Raw genomic sequence first — 12,108 nt, 5'->3', positions numbered from 1 at the left:
AGATTTATTATGCACAGTTCAGACACAGAACTTATGGCAAGTCAAACTGAATAAAAATGAAGAGCGGGCTGGCAAGGTTGAGAGTTATTCTTGACATGGGATTGGTTTCATCCAACCGCTCCTCAACACCCAAGGCTTCCTAGTTGGATTTGGGTCGAATTCAGACATAACAGTGAAATAACGAAAAAAGCAAATAAAGACGATTCACACACCTGTTCAGTGATGAAGTTAATGTTTTAAACAGTGAATATGATTGCTTTAATGTGTCTTGGCTAATGTAACGTGTCTTCAGATTTCATGACTCCCTTATACTAAGGAACCGTAGTCTCCTCATCCCTAAAATAAACCATGAGATATGTGAGAGAGCAATATTACTGTGCAACGTAGACATTCTATTTTCTCCCGCAAAACTGTTTGTTTATTGATGTAGTGCCAATTGGCTATGAATGTTTCCACTTCTTTTGAGAAGTCTGTTTTTACCGTCAGTTGCTGGTTTCAAAGAGCACAAAAAATGTCAAGAACCATGAGCCTTTTAGCAATTCAACCTCCACAGAAACCATCTTAATATGCATTACCATTTCTCCCGACAGTGGAAGAACTGCTCTCTAAAACTTTTATCAAATATAATTCATTTTGATTTGCATACATTTGCATAAACTGTAATGTTTTTAAAGTCAAACAACAACACAGTGGTAGACATTTTAAATGCTACTGCTCTTTCACCATTTCAGCTACAAACATCGAAACAACTAAAAAAAAATACTTTATACATTATAACTATTTAAATCATTTTTCATTATCATAAAATAACCCACCAACAGTAATATTTACTCTTGAACTGTTAAAGCTAGAGACACTAAATTAACTTTCTGTTAAAGCTAGAGACACTAAATTAACTTTATCATGTTATCAATCAAAACAATCTTTCCACCTATCTATACTTTTTGAACTATAACAATAAAAAACATACAAAAATTAACATGGTTTTGAATGAGAACCATAGTAATACAGTGGTAGCTATTCAAAACGGTCCTGCTCCTAAACCAATGAAGCTATAACAGCTTTAAAACATTCAGGCTATCCTAACGTCAAATTTCCTATAACCCTTTATGAACTATTTTGATTAGCATAAATTAGCATAACACTTCATGGATTCAATGCCAACCATAAGAACACAGTGGTAGACAATTTAAAAGCTACTGCTTTTTAACAATTTCAGCAACAAACATTAAAACAACTAACATTAGTATAAAATAACCACCAACACTAATAGTAACTCTTGAACTGTTCAAGATAGAGACACCAAACCAACTTCACATGTTCAGGCTATCCTATTCTATCAAATAATCAAATCAAATCTGCATACTTTTTCAACTATAACCAGTCACTATCATTGCTACTGCAGTCACTATCACTACTATAACTTATTTCACAACCATAAATACTTTAAGACAAGCTAGCAAGCACACACATTTTCTTTAGGAAATGTACTTTTCTAGTTCACAAGGAATTTACTTGAATCACCAGCAAATATAAAAAACTCAAAGACAAAGTATTGTAAATATGAAATATTACATTAAAGATTCCACTGTTATACTGCAAACAAATTATTAATTGAGCGAACCAATTCATGAATTTCTACTTTTAGCTACAGAACATCAACATAACATAAACATGTTCAAATTCGTATCTAACAGACAACTATCTCCAACTTCCTTGACATGTGGTTAATATTCATTAGAACACACCATATTCCACTAGAGTAGAAGAAGAAAAATCACACAAAGTCAGATATTTTGTTCTCCTGGGTACCTTTTCATAAAAGCGTCTCAGAGTAAGCCTAGGACTGCTGATCTAGGATCAGTTTTGTATTTTACATCACAATGAATAAGTCTGAGACGCTTTGCAAGTACAGGCCCTCACCCTGGACCTGTGATTGGAAGTCACTACTCCTCCCTGACACTGTATTTGCACTGCTGATCTTTGTCCCAGTCTCAGGTGAGGCTGGCGGTACCTCCTCCTCTTTCCTCCCCAGCAGTCTGTTGAACAGCTTCTGGAAGTTCCCACTGAAGGCAGAGCTGGAGAAGTAGTACACGATGGGGTTCAGCACGCTGTTGAAGTAGGTGAAACACACAGAGGTGTAGAACGCCAAACTGGCCTCTTTGAAATAATGGCACTCGTTGTACCAGGCCTTGAGGATCCACACAGCGATCCGAGACACTGTACTGGGGAAGAAGCAAATTATGAAGATGAGTGTCACGGCCTTGACAAACTGCACCGCACGTTTGATCTTCCCCCCGGTGTCGATCGTCTTGTTCTTCAGCTGCCAGGTGATGCAGACTGTGCAGAAGGTGACAATGGCAGTGGGCAAGAAGAACTGGGTCACGTATAAGGTGTTGTGCCACGTAGACAGCGGGCTGAAGCCCATGCAGATGTTGAAGCTCTCGCACTGTGTCTGGTTGTTGCGGTAGAATAAGTGTTTGTTGGTCAGCAGGTACCCAGTTGCAGCGATGATCATCCCCCACAGGCCCAGAGACACCCACAGAGCATAATTCAGGCCCATCCGGTTGATCTTGTTCATGGGGTGAACGATCTTGAGGTAACGGTCGACAGCCACTGCAGTGAGGAAGAAGATGCCAGCGCCGCGGTTGGCCGTCAACATGAACAGCATAATCCGGCACATGGCATCACCATGGATCCAGTGCTTGCCGCGTCGGTAGTAGTCGGCTCTGAATGGTAGACAGAACAGGACAATGGAGTCGGCAACGGCCAGCTGTGTGAGGTAGACAGAGTTGGGCTTCCAGGTGTCCATGTGGAAAATAAACATCCACAGAGCCACAACATTCCCCATCAGCCCAAACATGAACTCCAGCACCAGGATGGGAGGCAGGACATGGTCCAGGATGGGAGACTCAAAGGCACAGCAGTCATCTTCTGTAGTAGTGAAGTTTGCCATGGGTTTAACAGGAGAGACTGTCTGTGTGTTGCTTTGCTCCTCTCTGAAAATAGTCAATATTGATAGTGTTGTCTAGGCACCTCCTGCATTTAACCAGGGATTTTATTGTTTGTGGTCATGCAAACGATCTTCCGGTGCCAACAATGTGGAGAGTGTGTGTGGGTGTGCAGTGTGTTATCTCTTATGGAGCTCTGTAGGCAGATGGCTCTGAGTGAGGACACCAACAGCCCAGGGATTATGGGCTGTAGGGTCCCAAAGACCCTCCCCCTTAAGATTCATATGCTTGTCTCACTACTGTGCTGTTGCTATGTGTTTGATCTCTGACACTATACTTTGCACAAGCTATCTACTTTCATCTTTGCGGTTAAGGCCTAGCAAGTGTGCCTGCAGGCTGCGTGTGAGTCAGACCGAAACTAGATAAAGAGAAGTAACAAGTGTCTGGTTTTGACATTTTGATCTTGTGTAAAGTGGTCAATGCTAATGAATTCAGAGAAGCTACTGTCCTAGGTTACCTCAGCTTATTGTTGCACACATACACTGAAGTAGATGACCACACCATCAGGGAAGTGATCAAAGTATATAATCAGCTGCGCCCTTTGGTTGGTTGCAGAACTTACTGTGAAACATGCATGCTGTGCTTCCATTGTTAAAGTCTCTCTGCAATTGAATTAATAAAGGTTTGGTTTATTTAAAGAAGATAGTCTGACTGCTGATTTCACCAATAAGCCAATGATTGACAAGGAACAAGGAACCTACCCTGACAGGGGTCATTATAAAACTATTCTGCTGGTGGAAAGATCATACTCGTGGGTATATAAGGGAGCGCAAGGGTTCCCAGAATACAGTTAACTTAAAGGTCACGACACCTGGTCTGGTTCAGTAGGTACAAGTTGGAAGAAAATATGCCTAACGAAGCAGTTTTATCTAATCTTTATCATTGTGCTAGGAGATTTGCTGATTTTGCATCCTGAGATGCCAGTGAGCCTTATCCAATAGTTAGACAAATAGATCCTGGTAAATGTGATATCTAATTCTTTCAGAAAATGTTAACTACCTGATTATGTGCAGCCCAATTTCCTATAATAATATCACCATAATGCATATTTCCAAGCATGTCACTGTGTTCCATTGGCCCCATCCCTTTCCCACAGAATATAAATACCTTAAATGGGTCTCATTAAATGAAATAATACAAAGGCAGTATGAACATACATTGCAGACAGTACAGTGAGATGTACTTACAGAGTGGGATGATGAAGAGAGAGGTCTGAAAGAAGGACTAAAGAATGAGCAAGTGAATGAGCGACATTTATTACCCTAAAATTTTGCTGAGTGAAAAGCGTTTGGGAAGGAATCACATCAGACCAGACCTTTGGCGACTGAGAGAGACAGAGACAGACCGCAGCTATCAAGAACTGAAAAATGCCAAAAGGGAGTGGCCAAGTCCACAGTTTCTATACAGTAAATAAAATAGATATAAAACGACTCCTTTTTAATGTTAATGTGTACATTTGGCCAGGTTGTTGTTACATGTTGCATCCATTTTCAGTAAAAGTGCACGTCGGGTCTTCACTTCTTGACTTCTCCAAGATCTTCAATGCTGTCGTCATCCACCTACAATGGAAAGACAGATGGTTATTGTGTGTAATATATATCTCATTCAGGTACACACAGACTACTCGTCTATTTCCTGTAACTAACCTAGACTTGGCGCTCCGGTACTGCATGCCGTGCGGTAGCAGAGAGAACAGTCTATGACCTGGGTGACTGGGTCTTACACTGACTGCCTAGTATATAGGTCCTGGATGGCAGGAAGCTTGACCCCAGTGATGTTTTGGACCGTACACACTACCCTCTGTAGCACCATACAATCAGATGCCGAGCAGTTGCCATACCAGGCAGTGATGCAACCAGTCAGGATGCTTTCAATGGTGGAGCTGTAGAACTTTGAGGAATTCAAGAAATCAAAATGAATAGGAACTTAGACCTCTCTTCTGCTTCTTCTTTTCATCCTCCTCTCCAACAAGGGGCAACTCTACACCGCCAGTGTCCTGCTTGGAAGCATTTCCTACTGGACCAGTAAGGCATAAGAAAAAGTGTTTTTAATAAGACATTATTCATTATTGCTCACCTCCAGAATATTATTGCCCATCTTCCTGATAGGAAACAGAGAGAGAAAGAAAGAACGAGAGACTGTCTGATGAAACTCACCTACACTCATACTGGCATACACATCTGGGAAGTTCTTCTCCAGCCACTGCCTGCATTTGGATGGCTCAGGCATGTCCTCACAGTACTCTGTTGACAAGGAGCACACTGGAAAACCAACAACAGAGGTGATAGACCTTGACAATCATGTGATACCGCAAATCAATGTTTTAGGAATTGGCCATGAGCATGTATAGATCACTAGAATAGGGTGCCATTGGGCCTCCCGGGTAGGGCAGTGGTTAAGGGCGCTGTACTGCAGCGCCAGCTGTGCCACGAGAGACTCTGGGTTCGCGCCCAGGCTCTGACGCAACCGGCCGCGTCCGTAAAGAATAGGGAATAGGGTGCCATTTCAGAAAATGCCCAGTAGTCTTTCCCGCCACAATACTGGGCACTGTGTGTCTGGGTCAGCACTCCCATGATGGCCTCCTTTGTTTTCTGGTGAACACGTCTCTGCATTCTCAGTAGTAGCCATTACAGATTATCTGAACACAGAGGGAAAAAAGGTTCATTGGATAAAGTATACCTTCAAATCAGCCTTTCACCAGACAACTTGGATCTTGGACCCTCGACAATGGATTGGTCTGAGGACAGCAAACTCACTAAAAACAGATCCTTGTCATGTCACAGTGAACATGGACTGCCACTTTAATAAATGCATAACACCTAACTCACCATGAAAACTGCTGCAATAAATTTGATTGATGATGCTACTCCTGCTGCTATTGTAATTACTTTGCACTCAATACATTTTTATTTATATTACCTTTATTTAACTAGGCAAGTCAGTTAAGAACAAATTCTTATTTTCAATGACAGCCTAGGAACAGTAGGTTAACAGCCTTGTTCAGGGGCAGAAGGCCAGTAAGTTATTATAATGTTCAGAGTAAATACTTGTATTTAGGGGGGGAAATACCCAACCGATGTGCAGTACGAAAAACTAGGCAGCCATTTCCTAAGTTGCGTCACCGGAAGCCCTTTCCAACAGTCTTGAAGAAGTTCCCACATATGTTGAGCACATGTTGGCTGGTTAGTTTGCTTTGGGTCATTGTCCTGTTGAAAAACAAATGATAGTCCCACTAAGACCAACCAGATTGGATGGCGTATCGCTGTGGAATGCTGTGGTATCCATGCTGGTTAAGTGTGCCTTGAATTCTAAATAAATCATAGACAGTGTCACCAGCAAAGCACCCCCACACCATCACACCTCCTCCTCCATGTTTTACTGTGGGAACCACACATGCGGAGATCATCCGTTCACCTACTCTGCGTCTCACAAAGACACGCCGGTTGGAACCAAAAGTCTCCAATTTGGACTAATCAAACTAAACGACAGATTTCCACAGGTCTAATGTCCATTGCCCATATTTCTTGGCCAAGCAAGTCTCTTCTTCTCATTGGTGTCCTTTAGAGGTGGTTTCGAAGTTTGCAATTCGACCATGAAGGCCTGATTCACGCAGTCTCCTCTCAACAGTTGATGTTGAGATGTGTCTGTTACTTGAACTCTGTGAAGCATTTATTTGGGCTGCAATCTGAGGTGCAGTTAATTGTCGATTTCTGAGAATGGTAACACTAATGAACTTATTGTCTGCAAGGTTCTTCCTTTCCTGTAGCGGTCCTCATGAGAGCCAGTTTCATCATGGCGCTTGATGGTTTTTGCGACTTCACTTGAAGAAACGTTCAAAGTTCTATAGATTTTCCATATTGACTGACATTCATGTCTTAAAGTAATGGTGGACTGTCATTATTATTAACATATTTGAGCTGTTCTTGGCGTAATATGGACTTGTTCTTTTACCAGATAGGGCTATTTTCTGTGTACCCCTCCTACCTTGTCACAACTGATTGGCTCAAATGCATTAAGAAGGAAAGAAATTCCACAAAAACATTTTTAACAAGGAACACCTGTTATTTGAAATGCATTCCAGGTGACTACCTCCTGAAGCTGGTTGAGAGAATGCCAAGAGTCTGCGATGCTGTATACTCATACCCCCGCACACCTCATACCCCCGCACATCCACTCGGTACTGGTACCCCTTTTGAATAGCCAAGTTATCATTACTCATTGTGTTTTTATTATTACGTGTTTTACTTTTCTAATATTACTCTATTTTCTTTCTCTCTGCATTGTTGGGAAGGGCCCATTAGTAAGCATTTCACGGTTAGTCCACACCTGTTGTCTACAAAGCATGTAACAAATACAATTTGATTTGCTAGCTGCTCAACCAAAATATACTGTGTGGTATTGTGTTCAAGTAAACGGAACACTTTTATTTTGAAACGTTTTAGACCTGTTAATGCCGCTTAATGTTGCTAAAAGACGCTGATTTCACTGAGCTACCCTGCCCAGCTAGTTTTCTCGAGCAGCCTGCCCTTCCCAGCGCCAGACTGTGACGTCACCTGCGAAGCATCCTCTCTTTCTCTCGTCTGTCTGAACGTTCTCCATCCACCCACCAACTGCGGTATTGACATAACTAAACATTGGCCAAATATAATCAAACGTTTATATATATATATATATATATATATATATATATATATATATATATATATATATATATATATATATATATATATATATATATATATATACAGTGAAAATTAAAATCATATTGTACATGTTATAGAACAACATGTATTCACATTTGCTTTAATGCAAACACATTGCCAGTGTACTTACTAAACCATAGACAACCTCACAAAACACATTTGTCTCACTTGGAAAATCAGTGTATTTGACATCTTTCAATGAAAATAATCTCTTTGGAAATAATCTACTTGAATCATTGGTTTGTGGAAATCACAATGAATTAGTGTGCTTGCTGAAGGAAAGATCACTATAGATTTATTATGCACAGTTCAGACACAGAACTTATGGCAAGTCAAACTGAATAAAAATGAAGAGCGGGCTGGCAAGGTTGAGAGTTATTCTTGACATGGGATTGGTTTCATCCAACCGCTCCTCAACACCCAAGGCTTCCTAGTTGGATTTGGGTCGAATTCAGACATAACAGTGAAATAACGAAAAAAGCAAATAAAGACGATTCACACACCTGTTCAGTGATGAAGTTAATGTTTTAAACAGTGAATATGATTGCTTTAATGTGTCTTGGCTAATGTAACGTGTCTTCAGATTTCATGACTCCCTTATACTAAGGAACCGTAGTCTCCTCATCCCTAAAATAAACCATGAGATATGTGAGAGAGCAATATTACTGTGCAACGTAGACATTCTATTTTCTCCCGCAAAACTGTTTGTTTATTGATGTAGTGCCAATTGGCTATGAATGTTTCCACTTCTTTTGAGAAGTCTGTTTTTACCGTCAGTTGCTGGTTTCAAAGAGCACAAAAAATGTCAAGAACCATGAGCCTTTTAGCAATTCAACCTCCACAGAAACCATCTTAATATGCATTACCATTTCTCCCGACAGTGGAAGAACTGCTCTCTAAAACTTTTATCAAATATAATTAATTTTAATTTGCATACATTTGCATAAACTGTAATGTTTTTAAAGTCAAACAACAACACATTGGTAAACATTTTAAATGCTACTGCTCTTTCACCATTTCAGCTACAAACATTGAAACAACTAAAAAAAAAAAACTTTATACATTATAACTATTTAAATCATTTTTCATTATCAAAAAATAACCCACCAACAGTAATATTTACTCTTGAACTGTTAAAGCTAGAGACACTAAATTAACTTTCTGTTAAAGCTAGAGACACTAAATTAACTTTATCATGTTATCAAACAAAACAATCTTTCCACCTATCTATACTTTTTGAACTATAACAATAAAAAACATACAAAAATTAACATGGTTTTGAATGAGAACCATAGTAATACAGTGGTAGCTATTCAAAACGGTCCTGCTCCTAAACCAATGAAGCTACAACAGCTTTAAAACATTCAGGCTATCCTAACGTCAAATTTCCTATAACCCTTTATGAACTATTTTGATTAGCATAAATTAGCATAACACTTCATGGATTCAATGCCAACCATAAGAACACAGTGGTAGACAATTTAAAAGCTACTGCTTTTTAACAATTTCAGCAACAAACATTAAAACAACTAACATTAGTATAAAATAACCACCAACACTAATAGTAACTCTTGAACTGTTCAAGATAGAGACACCAAACCAACTTCACATGTTCAGGCTATCCTATTCTATCAAATAATCAAATCAAATCTGCCTACTTTTTCAACTATAACCAGTCACTATCCTTGCTACTGCAGTCACTATCACTACTATAACTTATTTCACAACCATAAATACTTTAAGACAAGCTAGCAAGCACACACATTTTCTTTAGGAAATTTAGATTCCACTGTTATACTGCAAACAAATTCTTAATTGAGCGAACCAATTCATGAATTTCTACTTTTAGCTATAGAACATCAACAAAACATAAAAATGTTCAAATTCATATCTAACAGACAACTATCTCCAACTTCCTTGACTTCGTTGACATGTGGTTAATATTCTTTAGAACACACCATATTCCACTAGAGTAGAAGAAGAAAAATCAGATATTGTGTTCTCCTGGGTACCTTTTCATAAAAGCATCTCAGAGTAAGCCTAGGACTGCTGATCTAGGATCAGTTTTGTATTTTACATCACAATGAATAAGTCTGAGACGCTTTGCAAGTACAGGCCCTCACCCTGGACCTGTGATTGAAAGTCACTACTCCTCCCTGACACTGTATTTGCACTGCTGATCTTTGTCCCAGTCTCAGGTGAGGCTGGCGGTACCTCCTCCTCTTTCCTCCCCAGCAGTCTGTTGAACAGCTTCTGGAAGTTCCCACTGAAGGCAGAGCTGGAGAAGTAGTACACGATGGGGTTCAGCACGCTGTTGAAGTAGGTGAAACACACAGAGGTGTAGAACGCCAAACTGGCCTCTTTGAAATAATGGCACTCGTTGTACCAGGCCTTGAGGATCCACACAGCGATCCGAGACACTGTACTGGGAAAGAAGCAAATTATGAAGATGAGTGTCACGGCCTTGACAAACTGCACCGCACGTTTGATCTTGCCCCCGGTGTCGATCGTCTTGTTCTTCAGCTGCCAGGTGATGCAGACCGTGCAGAAGGTGACAATGGCAGTGGGCAAGAAGAACTGGGTCACGTATAAGGTGTTGTGCCACGTAGACAGCGGGCTGAAGCCCATGCAGATGTTGAAGCTCTCGCACTGTGTCTGGTTGTTGCGGTAGAATAAGTGTTTGTTGGTCAGCAGGTACCCGGTTGCAGCGATGATCATCCCCCACAGGCCCAGAGACACCCACAGAGCATAATTCAGGCCCATCCGGTTGATCTTGTTCATGGGGTGAACGATCTTGAGGTAACGGTCGACAGCCACTGCAGTGAGGAAGAAGATGCCAGCGCCGCGGTTGGCCGTCAACATGAACAGCATAATCCGACACATGGCATCACCATGGATCCAGTGCTCCCCGCGTCGGTAGTAGTCGGCTCTGAATGGAAGCCAGAACAGGACGATGGAGTCGGCAACGGCCAGCTGTGCGAGGTAGACAGAGTTGGGCTTCCAGGTGTCCATGTGGAAAATAAACATCCACAGAGCCACAACATTCCCCATCAGCCCAAACATGAACTCCAGCACCAGGATGGGAGGCAGGACATGGTCCAGGATGGGAGACTCAAAGGCACAGCAGTCATCTTCTGTAGTAGTGAAGTTTGCCATGGGTCAAACGATACGCTTTTAACAGGAGAGACTGTCTGTGTGCTGCTTTGCTCCTCTCTGAAAATAGTCAATATTGATAGTGTTGTCTAGGCATCTCCTACATTTGACCGGGGATTTTATTGTTTGCAGTCATGCAAACGATCTTCCGGTGCCAACAATGTGGAGAGAGTGTGTGGGTGTGCAGTGTGTTCTTTTATGGAGATCTGTAGGCAGATGGCTCTGAGTGAGGACACCAACAGCCCAGGGATTATGGGGTGTAGGGTCCCAAAGACCCTCCCCATTATTGATTAAGGGGACCTTAAGATTCATATGCTTGTCTCACTATTGTACTGTTGCTATGTGTCTTACACTATACCTTGCACAAGCTATCTATTTTCATCTTTGCGGTTAAGCCCTTAACCTGCAGGCTGGGTGTGAGTCAGACCGAAACTAGATAGAAGTAACAAGTGTCTAATTTTGACATTTTGATCTTGTGTAAAGTGGTCAATGCTAATGAATTCAGAGAAGCTACTGTCCTAGGTTACCTCAGCTTATTGTTGCACACATACACTGAAGTAGATGATCACACCATCAGGGAAGTGATCAAAGTATATAATCAGCTGCGCCCTTTGGTTGGTTGCAGAACTTACTGTGAAACATGCATGCTGTGCTTCCATTGTTAAAGTCTCTCTGCAATTGCATTAATGAAGGTTTGATTTATTTTTTATGACTGACGATTTCACCAATAAGCCAATGATTGACAAGGAAACTACCCCGACAGGGGTCATAAAACTTATGCTGGTGGAAAGATCATACTCGTGGGTATATAAGGGAGCGCAAAGGTTCCCAGAATACAGTTAAATTAAAGGTCACGACATCTGGTCTGGTTCAGTAGACACAAATTGGAAGAAAATGTGCCTAACGAAGCAGTTTTAAAGGGAGGTCATCTCGGACTCTTATCTATTCTTTATTATTGTGCTCGGAGAGTCGCTGGTTTGAGGGAAACACCAGCTTTTGCATCCTGAGATGCCAGTGAGCCTTATCCAACAGTTTGATGTGATTTCAAATCCTTTCAGAAAATATTAACTACCCGATTATGTGCAGCCCAATTTCCTATAATAATATCACCATAATGCATATTTCCAAGCATGTCACTGTGTTCCATTGGCCCTGTCCCTTTCCCACAGAATATAAATACCTTAAATGGGTCTCATTAAATTAAATAATACAATGGCAGTATGAACATACATTGCAGACAG

General features: G+C 41.0%; 2 protein-coding genes across 2 annotated transcripts; both read right to left on the bottom strand.

Moving 5' to 3' along the window:
- Nucleotides 1–1,779: 1,779 nt before the first annotated feature.
- LOC124047662 (hydroxycarboxylic acid receptor 2-like) lies at nucleotides 1,780–2,956 on the bottom strand. Its single transcript, XM_046367974.1, has one exon. It carries the CDS (start codon nucleotides 2,954–2,956, stop codon nucleotides 1,874–1,876), a length of 1,083 nt encoding a protein of 360 aa, XP_046223930.1. The 3' UTR covers nucleotides 1,780–1,873.
- A 5,031-nt stretch (nucleotides 2,957–7,987) lies between these two features.
- On the bottom strand, nucleotides 7,988–12,023 carry LOC124048686 (hydroxycarboxylic acid receptor 2-like). The gene has a single exon (XM_046369705.1). It carries the CDS (start codon nucleotides 10,868–10,870, stop codon nucleotides 9,788–9,790), a length of 1,083 nt encoding a protein of 360 aa, XP_046225661.1. The 5' UTR covers nucleotides 10,871–12,023; the 3' UTR covers nucleotides 7,988–9,787.
- Between the last annotated feature and the right edge of the window lie 85 nt (nucleotides 12,024–12,108).

The sequence above is a fragment of the Oncorhynchus gorbuscha genome, linkage group LG11, assembly GCF_021184085.1.
Source record: "Oncorhynchus gorbuscha isolate QuinsamMale2020 ecotype Even-year linkage group LG11, OgorEven_v1.0, whole genome shotgun sequence".
NCBI classification, from domain to species: domain Eukaryota; kingdom Metazoa; phylum Chordata; class Actinopteri; order Salmoniformes; family Salmonidae; genus Oncorhynchus; species Oncorhynchus gorbuscha.
The sequence above is the reverse complement of the archived record's forward strand: the minus strand, read 5'-3'. Positions and strand labels throughout refer to the sequence as shown.